Source organism: Emydura macquarii, unplaced genomic scaffold (genome assembly GCF_026122565.2).
Source record: "Emydura macquarii macquarii isolate MOO-44397 ecotype Brisbane River unplaced genomic scaffold, CSIRO-AGI_Emac_v2 contig_1790, whole genome shotgun sequence".
NCBI classification, from domain to species: domain Eukaryota; kingdom Metazoa; phylum Chordata; order Testudines; family Chelidae; genus Emydura; species Emydura macquarii.
Window position 1 is genome coordinate 1,716,514 of NW_027131927.1, and position 21,661 is coordinate 1,738,174.

Sequence of the window (21,661 nt, forward strand, 5' to 3'; positions counted from 1 at the left end):
GCTTACCCTGCTCGGCTCTCTTCCGATGCTGCCGCAGCAACCCATTTTGCACCCTCATCCCCTGGAGCAGGCGCACGACGGGTGTGTCCGCGGCCCCGAGCTGCAGCCAGCCAGAGCTCAGGTCCAGGCTGCCCTGTCGTCTACGTGGGGCTCCCAGCGCCAGCCCCCGCCACAGAGAGGGCAAAGCGGCTGTTAGCACCAGCAACTTTCCCCACCTGGGAACGTCAGAGCCAGAGATGCTGGGGCCAGAAGGGGCCCCCCCCAGACACCTGCGTATTAGAGATCGGCCCCCCCGAACAGCACAGTCCCCCCCATTCTGACACACCTCGGGGGCTTTGCTCCTCAGCGAAGGGATATTTATTCACACACATACAAACACCCGACCTGTGTCCCCGCCGGGGGGAGCCGGGCCCCTGGCCCCACCACACAGTCCAGCCGGCAGCTGAGCGAGGAGCAGACAGAGCCGCGGGCTGGGAAGCTCTGCGTGCCCCTGAGTGAACCTGTCACCCTGATTCGTAATGAGCTAACCTGGGAGTCCGTGAGGTAGCAACGCTGCAGGGCTCAGCACTCACCCGACCCCGCGCCGTGAGTCCGTCCAGTGCAGACAGGATCTGCTGCCACGTGCTTTGTAGGGGGTCAGGACCATGGACCCCGACAGAGCCGGGGATAGAACCCAGGAGTCCTGGCTCCCAGCCTCCCCACTTTAACCACTAGACCCCACTCCCCTCTCACAGCTGGGGATAGAACCCAGGAGTCCTGGCCCACAGTGCCCTGCTCTGACCACTAGACCCACTCCCCTCCTACAGCCAGGGATAGAACCCAGGAGTCCTGGCCCCCAGTGCCCTGCTCTGACCACTAGGACCCCACTGCAAGGGCTAGGCCCAGACACACAGCCCTGGGCATCACTGATGCTGCTTTCTGTGCCGCAGAATCTCCGTGGAGGTGAAAAGGAAGTCCTGCCGGCAGGTATCGCAGTGGTAAGGCCGCTGCAGAGCGCTGGCTTTGGCTGAACTCCCAGCTGCCTCTTCCGGGGGAGCTGCAGGGGCAGAGAAAGCACCGTTACCGGAGGCAGCTGGAAACTCACCCAGGGTGACTGGCTGGAATGCACCAGCCCTGCCCCAGGAGCCAGCAGGCTCTGTCTGCAGCCCCCGCTAGCCCCGCGCAGTGAGCGGACAGGGGACGCCAGCTCAGGGACCCAGGACATGGCAGAGACTCACCCTCCTGGGGCTGGGGCCGACAGCTGTTCTCGTGGCTCATGCGCTCCAGGGGGGTGAAGGGCATGTAAAGGTCGCAGTGCGGGCAGGTCCAGAAGCTGCGCAGGCAGTCGCTGTACAGGTCGGCATCGCCCTGCACGAGACAAAGGCGGAGGGGAGCAGGGTGGGACACGGAGCTTTTGCTTTGGGTGCTGCTGGTCCCGATCCAGGAGGTGGGGGGGACAAAGGAGCCCGTGCCTCAGCGGCTGTAGTTCCCATGCAGGCGGGAGCCCCGGGCTCCCGGCACTTACCACGAGGCAGTTGTAGGTCAGGAAGTCAGTCACCCAGTAGCCGCCCTTCTCCTCGTTGGGCGTCATCTCCGCTCCCTGGAACAGACCAGGGAGCCCCGGCGCGGCCGCCACCGTCTGGGGCCCCACGTACAGGTTCTGCTTCTCCAGCGCTGTCAGCCGGCGCAGGCTGTACCGCACCTGCAGGGGCACCGCCCGGCGTGAGGGGGGGCGCCCGGGGGACAAGGGAGCACACTGCCCTGCTCCCTCCCTGCCTCCGGGCGTGCAGGCAGCGCAACGCACAGGGCAGCACCCCCGCCAGCACAAGGCGGAGCTGCCATGGGGGCACCCAACCACCTGCACCACCACCCCCAGTGGGGGAGGGGCTCCGCAAGGCTCAGATCCTGCAAACAGAGTGTGCGGATGGGGGCGGGTCACGGCCGGCTGCCCCCCCGGTCCCTCCTACCGACGCCTCGGTCAGAGCAGTCACAGACAGCACACGCCCGGCAGGGGCAGGGGCTCTGCACAATGAGCTGGCAGCCCTGCCCTGCCCCCACCCGTGGCATGAGCCTGCCCAGGCCCTAGCCCTTCCCCGTGCCTCAGTTTCCCCTTCCACAAGATGGGAAAGATGTTCCCCAGTGGCCTGCCGAGCAGAGAGGGGCAAAGCTCAGTGGAAAGGCCTCCCTGGGGCTCCCCTGAGGGCAGGCCCAGCGCCACCAGCGGAGCCAGGGGTACCTCGTGCTTCAGAAATTCCAGCAGCCCCTTCCTCAGCGTCGCCACCTCCCGGGGCTCCGACCCGCACTCTGGCTCCCCGCGCCTCCCCTCCAGCTGCCGGTTCAGGAGCCCCTCCCAGGCGGCGCGGAGCTGCAGGGCCGAGGAGAGCAGGCGCAGGGCGGCCTCGCTGTCGGGCATGCACAGCTCCAGCCAGGAGTCTGCCACCAGCCGCGTGCAGTCAGCGCTGGTGTCCAGGGAGCGGGAGAACAGCAGCAGAGCCTGGGGGAGAGAGCGAGGGTCAGCTATGGGGCAGCCTGGGGGGCAGAGCAATGGTCGGCCATGGGCGCTTGCAAGGCAGGGAGGCTGAGGCACAGAGGGTAAGCGTGGGGGGTAGAGAGCCGGGGGGGGATTGCCAGTACAGGGGTGACAGCAGGAAGTGGGGAGTCAGGGAGGCAAGCAAATGCAGGGTGTGGGGGGGACAGGGAGAGAAGCCAGTGTGGGGGGCAGGGAGGGTAGCCAGTGAAGGAGTGGGGGGCAGAGAGAGCCAGTGCACTGGGGGGGGCAGGTCCAGGCACCCACCTGCAGGGCCGGCACCCGCAGGCAGTTCACCAGGTAGGGCTTGTTGGTCTCCAGCAGCGAGACGAAGGCCAGGAGCTGGTGGCGGCTGCTCAGCCCCTCCTGGGAATCTGCGAAGGCACAAGAGGGCAGCTCGGCTCAGCCCAGCCCCCGTTTTCCCCCCGCAGGACCCCGGGGCTGGGGAGCCCACGGCAGGAGCAGGGCCCCTCAGCCCCCCTCGCCCAGCCAGGATGAGCGGGGCCGGCAGAACACACATGGAGGGGCAGAGCAGGCTGGGGGCTGGGCTGGGCTTCAGGGGACCTGGGTTCTCGCCCCGGCTCCGCCAGATGCCCTGCTGTGTCTGGGCGCCGAGGGGGCTGGGGTCAGGCCACCCCCCCTCTCCCTACCTCTCTTCCTCCCGTGCTCTGCCCCCTCCTCTGTGACCTGCAGCAGCTCGGGGCTGCTGGCAAAGATGCAGGTCGGGTGCAGGACGATCCCCTGCTTGTTCTTGGTGTGAAAAATCTACAAGGAGAACCAGAGGCAGCGTTAGGGCCGGGGCCATGGGCCCATGAGGGGCGACTGCAGCCAACGCGGAGACCGCAGCCTGGGGCACAGCCCTGCCAGGATCTACCGGGCTTCTTCCTTCGCAGATTCCCAAAACCCTCAACCACCAGACCCCTCCCAGAGCCAGGGGATGGAACCCAGGAGTCCTGGCTCCCAGCCCCCCCAGCTCTAACCACTAGACCCCACTCCCCTCCCAGAGCTGGGGATAGACCCAGGAGCTGGAGTGTGCAGGTCAGAGGGAGGCGCACCTGGTCGGAGTCCTTGCGGCAGCTGTTGTACTGGTCGGGCACGGCCAGCTGGGGGTAGAGACCCCTGCACAGCACCAGCTTGAGCAGGGCGAGCTGGTGGGAGGAGAGGGCCGCGCCGGCCGCAGCCTGCAGCTCGTCCACGTTGTGCCGTAGCTTGAACTTGACGTCCTGCAGAGGGATGGGGTGATGGGTACACAAGGGGGGCAGCACCGAGCGGGGACTAATGGGCCCTCCGGGAGCACCCCACTGCAAAGGGACGGCCCAGCTCACACTTCTGCAGGCAGAGTCTTGCATTGGCCCCGTCCCGGCAAACCCTGCGGGCGGACACTCCTAGGCTTCCAAAGATCCTGGCCTCCCTTCACCTGCCAGGTTCGGTGCCCACAGCCCCTCTGCCACGCAGGAGCACGGCTCCCAGCTTACACACAGGGAAGCAGATGTGCAGAGAGGGGAAGGGCCGTACCCAACGTCACAGAGACAGAGCCAGGGATGGAACCCAGGAGTCCTGGCTCCCAGCCCTCATCCCCTGCTCTATCCCCTACACCCCACTCCCCACTCAGAGCCAAGGATGGAACCCAGGAGTCCTGGCTCCCGCCAGCCGACGCGGGGAGGACATGGCAGAAAGCCAGCGGGAGACACGGTGCTGAGCAGAGAAAGCTCTTGGTGCTGGCTCTGGTCCCAGTGAATGGTGGGATGTGGGGGGGGCCAGCAGGGCGGCGCCCTCTGCCCCACACTCTCCCCACTGAGATCACTGCCCGGTCCCCCCACCGCACCTGGATATCGATGCCACGAGACCTGTCCCCGCTGGCGCCCTCCTCGTCGCTGGAGGAGCCGGCCTCCCCTTCCTGCAGCTTCAGCACCTTGCGCTTCCGCCCGGCCGTCTCCTCATGCCGCCGCTGCAGCTGATGCAGCTCCCGGCGCTCCCGGTGCCGGCTCTGACGGGCGTAGCTGTCCCTGTGCCCGGCAGGCACGGCCGCCAGCAGGCCGTGGTCCTGGAGCAGCTCCTGCGGGAGAGGGGAGGGTTAGGGGGGCAGTGCTGGGTTCTGGAGGATGGGAGGAATTCTCTGCACCCTGCCTGGGGCTGCTCTGGGATTTCTCCCCGCATCTCGGCACCCGGAGCCCCCTCGCCTGCCGCGCACCCACCTGGAACTGACGCCGCAGGTTGGCTGCCTCGTACAGCCGGTGCTCCTCCAGCCCCCGGCGCCGGCACCACTTCCGGGAGCCGCCAGCCCGCTCCGACTTCACCTGCCGGCGACACCGAAGCCTCGGGTTATTGGGGGTGGGGACCAGGGGGCCATCCTGCTGCACCCCACAAGCTCCTGCCCTATGGGATCACCTCCCCTAGACTGCTCCCGCCATGGGGACCTCCTCCCCCAGATCCCCCTTGCAGCCCTGCCATGGGGAAATCACCTCCCATGGAGCCCCCCGCCGCCCATGGGGTATGTCACACTCCACCCAAGGGCAGACAGTCAGCCAGTCCCACCTGCACCCACTCGTTGAAGGTGTTGAGCAGCGTCAGGGGGTCCCCGTGGGGGCTCTCGAGGGGCCGGCGGGCCGTGGCGCAGTCAGGGTCGGGGCGCATGGGGCGCAGGAACGGGGACTGCACGCTCAGTGCTGCCGCCAGGGTGAGCACCGGCCCGGCCAGCCCGAAGAGCGAGCCCAGAACCAGTATCTTCCCTGCAAGGGGGATGGGGGACGAGAATATTACTCGGGGCAGGGGGGAGAGCATCCACCCACCTCCAGCACCTCCCCCCCACACCCAGTCCATCCCCCAACTCGCCTCTAGCACCCCTCACCCACCCTTACTCACCTCTGGCCCCCACCCGCCTCCCAACCACCATCCCCCAATCACCAAATCAACTCAGTCAACCACCCCACCGCCAGCACCCCCCTGCACTCCGTCCCCGCCCCACCGCCTGCCCCCCATCCCAAGGGTTCGAGTCCCTCTCGGCGCCCTCTGCGCCCCTGGCGCCAGCCCCCCACGATCTCCCACCCCCCACCGCACCTCACCGATCACCACGTCCACGGGCAGCTGGGCCAGCAGGCTCCCGATGGGTGTCAGGCTCTCGGCGGTGTCCAGAGCCCCCTGCTCCCTCAGGTAGCACACGGCCGTCTCCAGGCTGGACACGGGTGGCGGCTCCAGGAAGGGGAAGGTCCGGGGGTTGCCCAGACCCATGCTCTTCATCTGGGGGCGGGAAGGAAGGAAGATTAACCCTTTGCCCGCTGGGTTCTCCCCGCCAGCACCCAGCTACGTGACAGAAGGGACGGAGACCAGGAGTCAGCGCCTGACGCTTGCTGTGTGTCCTGCCTCCAGTCTCGGGCACTGGAACTGGCACGGTGCGACCCAGGTACCGCTTGATGCCAAATGGCAGAGGTCACGGGAGGGCCTAAAGGCTACCGGGATCCCCGGGGTTTGGTATCTACAACCTAGCTCGCCAACGAGCGTCCAGGTGAGAGCCGGGGGTCACGCTGGCCAGGGTCATCATCGTACAACAGCCGGGCAGGTAACGCGCGAGAAGCTGAAAAACAGGCCCTCAAGGCGTGTGAGACAAGGCAAGTCACCGGAAGGCGAGTCACGTGCTCCCGCCAGGCAGCAGAGAAGAGATGCTTATCTCACCCTGGCCAGTCACGTGCACATTGAGTATCGTGGGGTTCCCAAAACGCACCCACTTAAAGCTGGGGCAAAAGGCTGATCGACAGATTGCCTGTGCAGCAAGGAAACCCAGAAACGGCAAAGTGAGCTTGTTTCTGAGCAGAGGCCATGAACTTTCGAGGGTGTGACTGGGGGTCCAGAGACACACCCAGGATCCTGCACCCAGGGGGCAAGCAGCCAGCTGGCTCGTCTTACGAACAGAGGATCACAGCCGGTCTGGCTGGTCGATGCTGGAAGAGAAACTTTGGGGGAGCGACCCTTGGGGAGACAAAGAACGGCTTTTCGTTACGTTCGGGCTCCACAAAGCGTGTCGTGATTTTATTTTACGGGTGACCTTGTCCATTGCTTCTTCTCCAGCCTCTGCTCTGTGTTAAATACACTTCTTGTGTTCACGCTTAGCAAATCCACAAGCTGTGTGTGACTCAGAGCCGTGCGCTAGAGCAGAACCGCTAAGCCGGGCTGTGCCGTTCCTTTGAGAGCAGCGGACCTGGGAATTCTGGGTGTCCAGCGGAACAGGGCTGACATTGGAGGGGACAGCTGGAGGACTCGGAGGATGGAGTTTCCCTGCAGGACAGCAGGTCTGCAGACCGAGGGGAGGGCTCGTATGGCCTGTACCCGGTGGAATCAGAGAGCTGACCCCCGGCAGGTACAGACAAGGCTTCTTCAAGCTAAGGTGCCCTGGGTGGCCCCAGGAAGCATCACATGGAGGCTGGAGGGCTGCAGCATGTTGGTTCCTGGGGACAGCTCCCCAGGTTCCCCTCTTAGCAGGACAGCTCCCCGCAGCGGTGCAAAGACTCACCCAGGAATGGAGGGAGACACCCCCGGCTCGGCCTACCTGCAGCACCAGGGCGTCGAGCGCCACACGCTGGATCTCCGGCACCGGGTAGGGGGCAAAGGCATCATAGTCAGATTCAGCATACAGCCGGTAGCAGACACCGGGGCCCGTCCGGCCCGCGCGCCCCTTCCGCTGCTCGGCGCTGGCCCGGCTGATCCAGAACTCCTGTAGTCGCTGCAGTTTGGCTTGAGGGTCATAGCTGAGCTCCTTCACCTTCCCTGGGGGGCAGGAAGCAGACGCTACAGGGACAGCCATCACCGGCCTCCCCTGGCACCCACCCGCCCGGGCCACGTAGCCAAAGGGAGATCCCAGGCCGGCCCTGATATCGGAGCCCCCACCCCACCAGCTGGTGCCGGCCCACGCTTCCCAGCCCTTGTCTCACCAGAGTCCAGCACGAAGCGCACCCCGTCGATCGTGACCGAGGTTTCGGCGATGTTGGTGGAGACGATGCATTTCCGGACTCCGGGGGGGGGGCATGTCGAACACCTGGGGAGGGCAGAGATGGGGTCATCGCCCCCGACGCAGCCCTGCACCCCTCCTTGTCCCCTCTCCACCCCCTCCCCCGACACATGCCTCCTGCCCCATACACACAGTCACTCCCCTCCTAGTCCCCTCCGCCCCCCCACGGCACCACTCCCCCTAGCCACCCCGTTCTAGTCCCACCAGCACAGCCACCACCCCACCCCCGCTAGCGCCTCTGCTGCTGCCCTGTTCCCCTCCTAGCCCCTCTGATGCCAGTTTCCCCACGGAGGCACCGGACCCTGCCCAGCGCCCAGACCCACCTTGTCCTGCTCGGCAATGGAGAGGGTGCTGTGCAGGGGCAGCACCACCCAGCGCTGGGTGTGGGTGGCGTAGGTCTGGGCCGCCTCCAGCACGGAGCCGATCTCCGCCACCCCGCTCAGGAAGATGAGCAGGTCACCCCGCTCTTCGGGCGGGTATTTGTGGTCGATGGCCTGCAGCACCCGCAGGTAGGGCCGGGGATCCAGCCGCTCCGGCTTCCTGCTCGCTGCCGCCTCCTCCTGGGGGATGGGCTGGTAGACGACCTGTGGAAGCAGAGGCGCCACGTCCAAAGATCAGAGAAAGGCCCCCGGGAGCCAGCCCCACAGGGACACCCCCTTCGCCTCCCCAACAGGCTTGCGGTGCAGGGAGAGGGAGGAGAGTGGGTTCTACCCCCTCTATGGGGAGATGTGGGGGCGTCTAGTGGGTTAGAGCGGGGGGCCAGGAGCCAGGACTCCTGGGTTCTATCTTAGCTCTGGGAGGGGAGTGGGGTCTAGTGGGTTAGAGTGGAGGGCTGGGAGCCAGGATGCCTGGGTTCTGATTCTCCCAGTGTGCAGACACATCTGCATCTCAGCACCAGGCAAGGTCCCTGTACAAACAGCCCCCATGCCCCACCCCAGAGGCAGCTGCATCTCAGCACCAGGCGAGGGATCTCCAAGGCTGCACCAGGGATACAGTGAGGGAGGCCCCCCAAGTTCCTGCCCACACCCACCCCACGAGTTCTCACCGTGATGGGGAACAGCCGCCCGGGCACCTGCACCACCGGGGCACCCCCGAAGTATCCTGCAAAGAGGCGGATGTTGATGGTGGCCGACATGAGCACCAGCTTGAGTTGGGGGCGGGTGGGCAGCAGGCGGCGCAGCACGCCCAGCAGGAAGTCGCTATGCAGATGGCGCTCGTGCACCTCATCGGCGATCAGCACCTGGTACCCGGGCAGCGCCGGCTCGCGCTGCGCCTGCCGCAGCAGCAGCCCCTCCGTCAGGAAGACGATCTTGGTGGCCGGGGAGCGGGTGCTCTCGAAGCGGATCTGGTATCCCACCTGGGGAGGAGCGGGGCGGGCGGTCAGCGGAGGGAGAGCCCTCTGCAATCCCTCCACTGCCCCGAGTCGCCTCCTGGGGTCGATTCACCCGGGGACCCACAGCAGAGGCTGCTCGTTCCCCAAGCCCGGTGCAGACACTGCCCGAGTCCTGGGCCGCCCCCCCCCGTCTCAGCCCCAGCCCTCCGCTCGCCCCACTCACCTCAGCCCCATACTGGTGCAGGCTCTCAAAGCCCACGCGCTTGGCCAGCGAGATACAGGCGATGCGGCGTGGCTGGGTGCAGGCCACGTGACTGTACCCAGCCGCCAGCAGGTACTGGGGGACCTGCGTGGACTTGCCGCAGCCCGTGTCCCCGGCTACCACCACCACCTGGTTCTGAGCCACAGCCTGCAGCAGTCGGTCACGGTACTGGGCAATGGGCAGGGCTGCCCGCTCTCGCTGCAGCTTGACCAACTTGGCAAAGCTCTGTTTCTGGGTAAAGTCCAAGTAATGCAGCAGGGCGGTGCGGAATTGGGAGAGCCGCTCTTCCGGCACCCCCGGGCCCCGCCGGGGCGGGCCCCTCCTACCCCGCACCAGCCCCTCCACATCCCCGCTCAGCACCGACAAGTTGATCCGGTAGCGCGGGTCGTACTCCTGTGGGAGACCGGCCAGCCCAGGCGTGGCAGAGGGCTGAGCCCGGGCAGGGGCAGCCGGCACCGCCTGCTTCCGCTCAACCTTCAGGCTCTGGAAACGCTGGAGCCGCTCAAAGAAGGCCCAGAACTGGCGGCTGTCCTCGGAGCCTGCCCGGATGTAATCCTGCTCCCGGAAATACAGCTCCTCCAGCCGGCGCCGTGTCTCGGGGCAGCTCCAGTCCCAGAGGCTGTCCTGGTGCCCCTGTGATGGGGAGGCGTCTCTGCTTCGCCTCTCGGCCCTGTGCTCCTTCTCTGACGATGGCATCTCTGCCCCCCAGGGTCACCCCACACGACGACGCCCCCCCTTCTCAGGGCAGTGAGGGAAGGGTCCCCCCCCCCCACCTGGATTTTGACTCGGGGCGTGGGAATCTGGCTCTGCGGCGCCAATGGGGGTGAGGAGGTTGGAAACCCGGATAGGGTGGCAGACAGGAAACAGCTGAATCTTTGGGGGGGGAGGCCTCACCCCGCCTGGCCACCCTGCGGTGGGTGCATGGGATGGGGGTCCCACACACGGCTGATCTCTGTCCTGCCTGGGGAGTGGGGGGAAAGAAAGGGATGTGTAAGGACGAGCATTGCCCCAGCTCCACTGGGCGAGGGCATGAGCTCCCAGCCAGGCAGCCCAGGCAGGGGGGGATTAAACCCAGAGCTGGATACATCCCCTGCCAACAGAGGGCACCTTCCTGCTCCCCACCCCAAAGGAGACCCACACTGGGAGCTAACACCCCAACACAGCACCACCCCACGGCCCCAGTGACCCCTGCTATCCCTCCCACATACCTCCTACACACCTCCATGGGCCCCCTCCAGCATCCCCTTCTCCTCCTGTGCCCCCAGAGCCCCTCTCCATCCCCCCCCCCCACTATCCTGTACCTCCAGAGCCCCCCACTATCCCCTATGGGCCCTCTCCACATCCCCATGTGCCCCCAGACTCCCCTCCACTCCCCTTATCCCTGTGGCCCCAGTCCCCTCTACTTTGTGCTTCAGTCCACCTCTGCTATCCCAGTGCCCCCCCAGTGGCCCCCATGGCCCCGCTACACCCCCATATACCTCCAGGCCCCCACATCCACCCTCTGCTATCCCTGCCCCCCCCAGCCCAGTCCCCCACCCCAACCATCCCTCCCTGCCCCCACTCCACCCCCGCTGTCTCTGCCCCCCAGAACCTCCCACCACTCCCCTCTACACGCCCCCCGTACCCCCGTTGTCTCTGCCCCCCAGAATCTCTGCCCCCAGCCTCCCATCCCCTCGGGTCCCTCCACACACGTGCCCCCAGAGGCCCCCACGGCCCCGCTCTCACCGTCAGGGCCCGCCCGGGCCTCGCAGGCCGCGGCCGCCGCTGGGAAGCGCCGCCTCCTCCTGCTCCCGCCCGGCCCCGGGTCCTTCCCGCAGCGGCCGCCGGAGGCCGCCCGAGCCCGGCGCGGCGCCCGCTCACCCCGCCGCCACAGTGGGGGCCGATGCACGCTCCCCCCCTGCTCTGGGGGCCGGGACCCTCGCTGCATTGGGGGCCGGGGCCGATGCGCTGGGGGCCGGGGGCTCCCCTGCCGGGGGTCACTGGGGGAGCCCCTCTCTGCAGGGGACGGTGCAGTCCGGGCTGCCAGACACAGAGCTGGGAGGAGGGGGCTGCAGAGGTCTCGGCGGGGGGACCCCACTGCCCCGGGGGGCTGCTGGGTCTGGGGCAGAGGCACCTTTTCTCTGCCCTGCTGCAGAAACCCCGGCTTTGCTGCCAGCTTCCAACCAGCCTCGCCACCCCCCCCAAGTTTGCGGGACATCCATGCCCTAGCAGGGCCGGGATCGGGGCCGCTGGGCTCAGACAGGGCCGCCGAGGAAGGGGGCAGGAGAGGGGTAACCACTGGCTGGTGATTCATGGAGGGTCTGTATGGCGGTGGCGTCCTAGGGACGCAGAACGGGCGAGAGGGTCCCTGCCCACAAAGAGCTTCCAGCCTGAGCGACTCAAGGCTAATAAAGAACTAGCCTCAGAGCTGAGGGGCTCCAGCACATTTTATTGCTCCCTCCGGCTAGCGCTGCAGAGACGTGGCGAGCCACATTTCCCAGCAGCAGCCGGCCAGGCTCACGAACCCACAAGATGCCACATCTTGGCTACCCATAATGAACAGCAGCCAGGCAGCAAGCATTTCGTTCCCTGCACGTCCTGGTCCCGCCCCACCTGGGGGTCCAAATGGACCTAAACTATTGTCTCGGTGGCCTGCCCGCTGCTCGTGGACTTGAGCTGAGTCTGGGCCTCGCCACCTGAAACTGCCCCCTCTTCCTGGAAGACATCAGCCAGGCGGCTTCGCACCAAGCCCTGGAAACCCCGGCCCATCATCACATAGATGACGGGGTTGATGCAGCTGTTGACGTAGGCCAGCCCCACGATCAGGGGGCTGAAATCAGAGGCACCTTTGAACAGGCTCGTGCTGGGCTTCTGGGTGGCCAGGATCATCCCCACCACGTGATAGGGCAGCCAGCAGACAAAGAAGCCGACGATCACCACCAGAACCACCTGAACGGTCTTGCGCGAGCGGGTGAAGCGGCTCCTGTGGACCCGGGCCAGGACCAGGCCGTAGCAAGTGGCAATCACCACGAAGGGGATCAGGAAGCCGGCGACGAAGCGGAAGGCGGCGACGAAGACCTCGACCACAAGCGGGTGATCTGTCACTCGAGCATAGTCCACGCCGCACGTCACTTTGCTGGAGGATGGGTCGGAGCGAGTCCGACGGAAGATGAAGGTCGGGAGGGTCATGAGCAGAGCCAGGAGCCAGGCTGCCCCGCACAGGCCCCAGGCCAGTCGGGTCGTGCGGTAGTCCTGGCACCAGATGGGCCGGGTCACCAGGGCGCAGCGGTCCACGCTGATGGCCGTGAGGAGCAGGACGCTGGCAAACATGTTCAGGATGGTGAGGGACGGGAAGAGCTTGCAGGCGAAGTCACCCAGCTGCCACTGGTGGTCGCGGGCCACGGGCACAGCCAGGAATGGTAACGCCAGGCAGCACAACAGGTCTGCCACAGAGAGGTTGAGGAACCAGACGGTGTTCACCATACGCTTCATCCCAAAGCCCGTCACCCAGATGACAGCCGCGTTCCCCGGCACCCCCAGCAGGAAGATGAGGGAATAGAGAACCAGAGAGGCCCACAGGACTGGGGTCAGCTGGGAAGGCGGTGAATCCATCGTGTCGAAGTCGGGCGCAGTGAAGTTAGAATATGCATAAGTATCATAGTAGTACACATCGGTGACGTCCATTCTCTGCCAGGGTCCGCACCCTAAAAACCAAATCCTGTTTGAGTAAAATTCTTTCCCCTTTCTGCACTGCAATGACATCTTCCCCCAGAGGCCGGGTGCTCGCTGCAGGATCCAGCCCCGGCCTGCATGTATCGTTGGGCAATCCTGGCTGGGGGGGGGAAGGGAGGGCAGGTCCCTTCTAGTCACCCTTGCCCCTTCCCAGGCTGGTGTCTATCTCCCACTCCCGGCAGCTGAGCGAGAGGTTGGTCCCCGCACAAGGAGGTGCCATGAGATCCCAACAAGGCCAAGTGCATGATTTCACCAGCCAGCCCTCGGGTCAGTAGTTCCCAGCCCCACGATTTCTCTGTGGGTTAGACACACACAGCTGCAATCAGGACTCCTTCTGCCTGCTGGATAACACACACACACCCCTCATGTGCTTGCCACGGCCATGGCCCAGGCATGGGGACCCTGCTGGAGGAGTCTTTGCCCACAGCCCAGTGGGTGCAGTAATGGGCCCCCCTCTTTCCAAGAGCTAATTCCTGCTGCCATGATCTCCATGGGAGCTACCTGGGCATGGGACATGGTCCTGGTCTGATGTCACCCTGGACTGCAGCTTCAGGGGACTGATATCTCCCCGCTTCACCCATGACAGACACAGTAACACCTAATGCTCCCAGCTGAGATCAGAGCCCTGTTGTGCCAGGGTCTGCCCAGACATACAGTGAGAGACAGCCTCTGCCCCAAAGAACTGGCCATGCAAATTCTCCCCACATCGTAGCGGGAGACTGCGGCCCAGAGAGATGGAATGACTCACCCCAGGTCACACCGGACGTCTGTGGCAGAGCTGGGACTTGAACCAGATCTCCTGAGTCCCGACCCAGTGCCTTCGCCGCTGGCTCACCCTCCACTGTTGGTGCTTTGGCTCAAAGCTGTCCCCACCAAGGCGTGGGCTGGATGCTGTTGCACTCCCACGGATGGGAGCCTTCTCTACTTCCCTAGCGCACAATGGAAAAACTCAGCCCAGGGCACCAAAGGGTTAACAGGATCCCCCACCCCTCCCTGAAAAGATCGAGGCCCAGCTGACTCTGGAGCTGCAGTTGCATTACATCACACTGGACATGTGAGCGTTGGGCAATGGGGTGGCCCGGTTCCAGGAGAAGGAAACAAGATGGGGAAGCTGGGAGTTCTGCCCCAGCAGCAAACCTGGCAGGAGGCGTGGCCAGGAGAGGCTGCAGGGGTCTCCAGCCAGACTGGGGTTTGAGGGTGGGGTGACGGGAAATCCCAGGGGCAGGAAAACTCTGGGCTCTGGTCTCTTCCATCCCATAGTCAGTGCCCCAGCCCAGCCAGGGCAGGGAAGACATGAGCACAGGCCGTGTCAAGGTCCTGTTTATAGATGGTTATTAGATGTTCCATCTGTGAATACTACGTGTCACGGACAGAGGCCGCAGAAGGTGCCTTAGACAGTTAGGAGCTGCCGGTCGCACTCCAGCGGTGAATTCTTTATTAACCCACTCAGCTCCTTGCTGCTCTGCAACATCACAACCAGGGTTGAAGCAGGATCTTTCCAGAATCCCACAGGGCATCCAGAGTGACTCCCACTCATGCTCAGGAAGCAGAGTCTGATCCACCAAACCAAGAGCCTCTGTCCCCCAGAGATGGGGGTGGGCCTTAGCGGTGCTCAGAGACCTGACAAATTCACAACACCCGAGATCATGGGTGTGGCCAGACTGGACCAGCCCTGGGCTCCCCCTAGCCCACTCTTCAATGGAGGCTATCCCCAGCTGCCCCAGAGAAGGTGCAAGAACTCTGCAGTGACAGGATAACCTGCCCCCAGAGAAAGTGCCCTTCAATTCCCCCCTCTTCCCTCCCAGTTCAGTGTCAGCTCCAACCCTGAAAGCAGGGGGGTTGCTAGCCCTACAGACCGATTGGAAATGGCCAGAGGCTAGCATGTGAAGACCGTCACCCAGAACCTCTTGCACAAGCCCCAGGACTTCTGCATTTCTAATTCCTGCAGTTTCCCCCCACCCTTGGCCCACCACCAACTCTCAGAAAGGACAGCTGCCTTCCTGGGATGAGGTCTGGGGACCGATTGTGTCAACAGCAGCTGACAGTTTTGCTTAGGGCAGCGAGAAAAGTCCTTACAGCTGGCCCCGTTGAGAACCAACCTCCAAAAAGGGAACTGGGGTCAGTTCTGTTTCTGACTTGGGGAGGACAGAAGCTTCCCCAGCCACCCCAAAAGAGCCTCCGCCCCACGGTCAGTACACAAAACCAGCCATCTTTCAGCTGAGGTCTGGAATTGTTAGAGGTTTCTACCTCATGCCGTGGGAATGTGGGCAGGGCAGAGACTGTCCTTTGTGTCACATACAGCCCCTCACACAAGAGGGCCCCGGTCTAGGATCAGGACCTTTAGATGCGACCATAACACACACAGTCACTGAGGTTGTGTTTTTAAAAAAAAATAAATAAACTTCTGCTTGCAACCTCCCCGTGGGCGTGTGCCGCCTCCGAGTAACAGCGAAATCTCTGTGCTGCAACAGCCCCTTCTGCTCCCTGATACCTGCATGGATGGCACATCAAAAAGCAGGGCCCTCCCCCCAGCGCCCCATGGGTCATGACCCCTGCACTGTCACAGGTCCGATCGCAGGACCGGCATCACGCTCTGTGTCTTCTGGGAAGCACCTGGCATGGTTTGAGACACTGGGATGTCCTGATTGTATAGGCAGAGTCCCGAGATTCGGAGTTTTTTCTTCTATAGCTACCTATTACCACCCCCCACTCCCGCCCGTCCTGATTTTTCACACTTGCTGTCTGATCACCCTGTGTGAAAATAAATCGTCAAGGTGTCACATCCACCAGTTTGAGCTTTAGGTCCTTGAGTCAGAGGGAATCCCCCTGCTCCTTAGATCCCTGACTCTCCAGGGCACCCAGCACCTACAGTCTATGGCTCCTTTCATACAAGCTGTTTCATGGACACCAGACGCAGTGATCCCTAGCTACTAGCCACCCAGGAAAGACACCAGCGCTGCGGAGTTCGAGCTGTAAACAGGGCTTCTGGCTTTCTGTTTTAACCCGTAAACACCAACCAACCATCCCCGACACAAAGTCAAGTAAAATGACACACTGGCATTTATTCAGTGGAAATGGGAAGTGGTAACTTGTGTCTCCCGGGCATGGCCCTGCACACTAGTCAGGTGGGATTTCAAAAGAACCCCAATGTGTTGTGTACTAATGGGTCCGCCTAGGGTAGGAGCGGGACAAAGAGAGCGTACACAGAAGGAAAGGCCCCCCCCCTCCCCAAACCCAGCCTTTGGGACTGCTACATAAACCACAAAAATGCTAAAAAAAAAAAACCTGAAAAATGAAAATAATAAATTTCCCAAACCGGAAGCCCGAGCTATAAATAACACTGCTCTCAGTAAAGCATCCATCGTACCCCTCCAGCGTCCCCCTCTCCCCACACTTATCGTCACAGCAAGTGTCATGCAGAGACCCGGCCGTGGCCATGTCTGTGTTTATTGCAAGCCTGGAAAAACCCACAGTAAGCAGCTGGCACTGGGCCAGCAAGCCACAGAGCCACCTCGCAAAGGGGCTAATGGTGGCAGAGCCCTGTACAGTCCAATGGGGGACAGTGCAGAGCCAAGATCAGTCCACGGAGGCACTTGTTTATCTGCCGGGGCATGGGGACCTCGGCACAGGGGCAAAGGGTAGCCACACGAGGCAACTGAGTGGCTGGGAATGGGGCTGCAGCCCTGGACAGGACTGGAGGGAGGGTGGCAGGGGCTAATTTAAGATGAAATTAAGAACTCCTGGAGGGTTTGGACCATGGCTTAAAGCAGGACTCACTCTGCCTCAGTCTCCCATCTCTGACCGGCCAGTCCCAGCTGCTCCCGAGGAAGGTGTGCAGGGATGGGAGTCTCTGGGTGATGGAGCTGGAGCTGCACCCTAATAACAGAGGGCCACTGTCCCTGGGACGTTGCAGGATCAAGTTGTTGGTTCAGTTTAACAGGCGTCTGTCAGCAGAAGCAAGCAGGAGGATGCAGCAGAACGGCTCAAGATAAGCCACTTCTCAGAAAGTGCTTGAGTGTTGGTAGGAGATAATGTCAGGAGAGCAAAAGGCCTGTGCATACCAGAGAGGAGTTTGTAAAGTGGCGGAGCTGTTTGGGGGGACCAGACTGGCATGCAGGATCCATTGGCGCATCTGAAAACATTGTCCCTGCCTACCTCCCCGTCGCAGGATGGTAGGTTTTTAGGTAAGCTAGAAATGCATGTAGACTGTGGCTTTAAAATCCCTTTTTCCCTCTCTAAATGTTTTGTTCCTATTGATAAAATAAACAAGACTTTGGGTAAAGCCGGCTTTCTGGGCACACACTCCCCAAGGGAAGAACTCTTGGTGCCAGAACTCACTTGGACCTTCTGGGTCAGCAGGGTGCTGGGCCCCAGGCCCGGTCTGGGAGTGGCAGAAGGTGCACTCAGAGGTGCAGTTAGATCTGTAACCTCAACAACTTGCCCCCTGGGAAATCTCTCCCTGGCCCTGCCAGTCAGTGGCTGGATCGTGGCCCGTAGCTGGGTTCAGTTCCTGCCCGTCGCCCTCGCCCCAGACACCTCAGCACAAAAACCAAAACACCAGCACAGTCAGGATAGGGACCCTGGGGGGCACTGATCATGTTTATGGCTCACGAACAGCTGGGGGGTTGGTTTGCTCCAAAAATGAATCTCCTCCGGGAAGTGAAAATTACAGCTTGTAAAGGGGGAAAGTTACAGAAAATTCAGAGCATCTGGCAATGTGGACGGGAGGACAGAAATCCTGCTGTAATCTTCCCCCGGTGGCTGCCGCTTGCAGCAGGTTGCACGGGGGCCGCTTGCATGGACGCACATGGGCACCTGGCTCTGAGCTGCTCTGCCACACCCATGCAAAGGGTGGGCCCAAACGCCACTCCATTCCCAGCTATATGCCACACCCTGCACTGGTGCCTGTAACTGCATGAGGGGCAGAGAGTCAGGTCTCTGTCACCCTCTAGTGGTTGATTTGTGTAAGAGGCTAACAGGCTACTACTGCTGCCCAGCAGAGGAGTTACCCCCATAGCTTGGGGGAGAGGGACCCAGGCTTTCAGTGCTGGGGTCCCCCAGCTCTGGTCTGGATCAGCCAGGGCATCCTCGGCAGGGCTCCCGCCCACGTGAGCCGCTGTATATCCCATCTCTCTAGTTAGCTCACTGGAGTCAGGTTCCCTCGTGGAGAACCCCAACCATAGAATAGACCCAGCTGCATGGAAATCTCCAGCCACAAAGAGGACCCTAGCCAGAGAGGAGATCCACCCAGAGTGTGGCCTGGAGCTATGGAGATGTGGTTGTAAAGCAATTCCGGCCATACGGTGTCTGGTGTTGCTCTAATCATGTCTCTATGGCAGGAGGGTTGTTGGGCAGGAGGGGATGGAAAGGGAATTGGGGGCAGGTGGATATGGGGAACTTGAAAATGGGGGGAATCAAGGCAGAAGCCGGGGAGGAGGATGGAGAGGGGAGTGAGGTGCCAAAGGCTTTGATGTTCGGGAAATAGGAAAATGAATATTCATTATGCAAATTTAGATGTGGCATTATGGGCATTAAATCACCATCTTCTCCAACCCACAGCCTGGTCTCTCCGTGTACCCTGCACCCCTCTCCCAGGGTAACTACCGCGAGAGAAGGGGAGGCCACGGTTTCCTGACAGGTCACAAGCCCAGCCTGCTCCAGGGGCAGGGAAGAGACGCCTCCATGGGAGCGGTTCCCCAGCTCACACGCCGATGCTCCTCTCCTCTGCTGAGGACTTGGTCTCCAGCGTGGATTTGGTCTTCGCCTTGCTCTCGCCCCTGGAGAGGAGCGAGTCCTCGCTCAGCACATTGCGGAGGATGGTCTTCAGCGAGCGCTGGAACTTGTCCTGGAAATCCTGGCCCATGATGACGTAGATGACGGGGTTGATGCAGCTGTTGACGTAGGCCAGCCCCACGATCAGGGGATCGGAATCATTTGCGCCTTTGAACAGGCTCGTGCTGGGCTTCTCGATGGCCAGGATCATCCCCACCACGTGATAGGGCAGCCAACAGACAAAGAAGCCGACGATCACCACCAGAACCACCTGAACGGTCTTGCGCGAGCGGGTGAAGCGGCTCCTGTGGACCCGGGCCAGGACCAGGCCGTAGCAGGTGGCGATCACCACGAAGGGGATCAGGAAGCCGGCGACGAAGCGGAAGGCGGCGACAAAGACCTCGACCACGAGCGGGTGATCGGTCACTCGAGCATAGTCCACGCCGCACGTCACTTTGCCGGAGGATGGGTCGGAGCGAGTCCAACGGAAGATGAAGGTCGGGAGGGTCATGAGCAGAGCCAGGAGCCAGGCTGCCCCGCACAGGCCCCAGGCCAGTCGGGTCGTGCGGTGGTTCTGGCACCAGATGGGCCGAGTCACCAGGGCGCAGCGGTCCACGCTGATGGCCATGAGGAGCAGGACGCTGGCAAACATGTTCAGGATGGTGAGGGATGGGAAGAGCTTGCAGGCGAAGTCACCCAGCTGCCACTGGTGGTTGTGGGCCACGGGCACGGCCAGAAATGGTAACGCCAGGCAACACAGCAGGTCTGCCACAGAGAGGTTGAGGAACCAGACGGTGTTCACCGTGCGCTTCATCCCAAAGCCCGTCACCCAGATGACAGCCGCGTTCCCCGGCACCCCAAGCAGGAAGACGAGGGCGTAGAGAACCAGAGACGCCCACAGGACTGGGGTCAGCTGGGAAGGCAGCAAATCCATCGTGTCGAAGTCAGGCGCACTGAAGTTAGAATAGTCGTACACATCGGTGACGTTCATTCTCCACCAGGCTCTGTATCCTATAAACAAGCAATAAAATAGAAATTCCATTCACTTCCTGCCACCCTGCAGGAATGGCACCATCACGGCACTGCTTTATTAAAACACAAATCCACTTTGGCCTGTGGAACTCACAGACACATGATTTCAGTAAGGCCAGGAGCTGAGTACGATTTTTTTTTAAACGATTGAACGTTTGTATGCCCGGGCATGGGACCATCTGGTGTTGCATTGAGAAGGACTCAGGAAGCATGGCAGGGATCTAAAGTAACTGACAGAGACCGGGGAGGGGGGCCTTTCTGTGGGGACAGGTTGTTCTAGAGCTACCAGGATTTGTACACCTCTCTCTGAGGTAGATCGAGCTGGCCGCTGTCGCAGATGGGTTGCCATGCAGGAAGGGCTCCTGGCCTAATCCAAATTGGGAGGGAAGAACTACTTTTCCTATCAGTCTCACCCAGACCTTGCCTTACAGATCATGAAGTATTAGGGTTCATTTTCCCCTCCCTATCCCTACCCCCCACTCCCCACCCCCAAATGAACCTGCCCTTGAGAATGATCCTGGTCTTGAACCACCCTCCTTCACCAAACTAGCAGCCCCCTGGTTTGTGTCAGGCTCAGGGTCTGAACTGCAGGGATGCGGATGGAGACAGGGCTCGGAGCCGCTGGAATCATTCACTGGTTTGTTTTTAACTTTAATCTGCAAGAAATCGCATGTGTGAATTTGGGGCTGGAAAAAGGAAATTCATTGTGTAGGTGCCACCAGGACAACTTCCCCCACCCCCACACCATCCAGAGACCCTTCTGTCTGGGCCGGGGTCCATAGTCTGTCCTAGCCTAAAACAGCTACGCCCTCATTTGCACTGGTCCAGCTTGGAGAGCAAATCACAGCGTTGAGTGGAGTTTGCACTGGGGTAGCTGGAACTCCCAGAGCAGACAAGAGCTCAGTCCTTGGCCTCTGCTGGACCTACCCACAGGAGCCCATATGGTACCAAGCAGTGCACGGGCCACTGGACTGAGGCCCCTCAGTGCCTTTTGCACAGATCACTGAATGCCCACGGGAGGCTAATGACCTGGGCACGAGCGGCTCTGGGTTCTGTTCCCGACCTGCCCAGCTGCAGGACAGCTCTGCAGGTTGGAGCCAGTTGCCCAACTTTGCTTCCTTTTCATGATGAAACAACAAAGCCTGTGTAATTGGGGCAGGAAGGAAAAAGCAACCGCTATTTATAAAGCACTCTATCCACCCTGGCCCAGGCTGCAATGCCGACAGGATCGGGTCCTTGGTGCAAAGAGAACTTTAAACCCCTCTCTGACTGGTGCTGTTTGCTGCGCTGCAGCCCAGAGAAGGGCCACATGTGGATAGCAATAAGTGCCTGAGTTCGACATCTCCCCCTGCTTTAGGTTGGTGACAATAACAGTCTGACTGACAGGGCAGTGGAGTTTAGTAGCCGGAGCAGGCAACTATGCGTCAGCCCCTAAAGTTGCTAACAGAGCGAAACATGCAGAAATAAGGCTCTTTAGCCCAAGCAGATGGAAGCACCAACGCTGCAGGTTCTCTAGCCACAGAGCAATCCGATTTCCGAAAGGAAGAGTTTCGTAAACACGGCGATCACTCGTGCCAGAGCTCAAAGCAGGCTGGGTAGTCATAACTACCAGGGGATGGGGGTGGGGGGTGACTTATGTGTCTACTGCCAGTGGCTGGGCTTTCAGAACTAGCTGGTCGAGGAGTGTGGGTGCACACCGATGGCATTCCAGCAGGACTGGCAGCAAACGAGGCTGGGTGAAACATGGCCCAAAGAGAGACGGGATCTCTAGCTGCCAAAAAGGGTGACCCAAAATATTTTAACTGAAATAGAGAGTGGAACCAGAAAAAATCCTGGATCCAGGGACAAATCTAAAGCCTGGTCCACAAAGGCAAGTTTGACCAGTTCTAGCAATTTAGTTATACTGGGGTAAGCCACCGAGGGGGAGGGGGAGGTATATAGGTAGGAGTGGCTTTTTCCGGTTACTTTGAATTCCTTCCATTGCAACCTCAACTAAACTGAAAAGGGGCTGCTCTGATATACAACAAGTTTGTCTACACAGGGGTT

General features: G+C 61.8%; 3 protein-coding genes across 3 annotated transcripts; all 3 read right to left on the bottom strand.

The window, feature by feature from the left end:
* Positions 1-337: 337 nt before the first annotated feature.
* On the bottom strand, positions 338-10,230 carry DHX34 (DExH-box helicase 34). The gene is given in 17 exon segments (XM_067556561.1): positions 338-1,036; positions 1,218-1,347; positions 1,505-1,681; positions 2,216-2,473; positions 2,774-2,880; positions 3,157-3,271; positions 3,562-3,729; positions 4,332-4,562; positions 4,702-4,803; positions 5,042-5,235; positions 5,569-5,743; positions 7,047-7,264; positions 7,429-7,519; positions 7,521-7,532; positions 7,829-8,089; positions 8,551-8,862; positions 9,062-10,230. Coding segments are annotated over 17 exon segments (3,420 nt in total). The 5' UTR covers positions 9,797-10,230; the 3' UTR covers positions 338-902.
* Positions 10,231-11,256: 1,026 nt separating this feature from the next.
* Positions 11,257-12,838, bottom strand: LOC137158727 (C5a anaphylatoxin chemotactic receptor 1-like). The gene has a single exon (XM_067556569.1). The coding sequence runs from the start codon at positions 12,761-12,763 to the stop codon at positions 11,711-11,713; it is 1,053 nt and encodes a 350-aa protein (XP_067412670.1). The 5' UTR covers positions 12,764-12,838; the 3' UTR covers positions 11,257-11,710.
* Positions 12,839-17,839: 5,001 nt separating this feature from the next.
* Positions 17,840-19,574, bottom strand: C5AR1 (complement C5a receptor 1). Its single transcript, XM_067556567.1, has one exon. It carries the CDS (start codon positions 19,572-19,574, stop codon positions 18,513-18,515), a length of 1,062 nt encoding a protein of 353 aa, XP_067412668.1. The 3' UTR covers positions 17,840-18,512.
* Between the last annotated feature and the right edge of the window lie 2,087 nt (positions 19,575-21,661).

Bases quoted from the DNA above. Each gene is read 5' to 3' on its own strand.
- C5AR1 (XM_067556567.1), bottom strand. From the start codon at position 19,574: ATGAACGTCACCGATGTGTACGACTATTCTAACTTCAGTGCGCCTGAC.
- LOC137158727 (XM_067556569.1), bottom strand. From the start codon at position 12,763: ATGGACGTCACCGATGTGTACTACTATGATACTTATGCATATTCTAAC.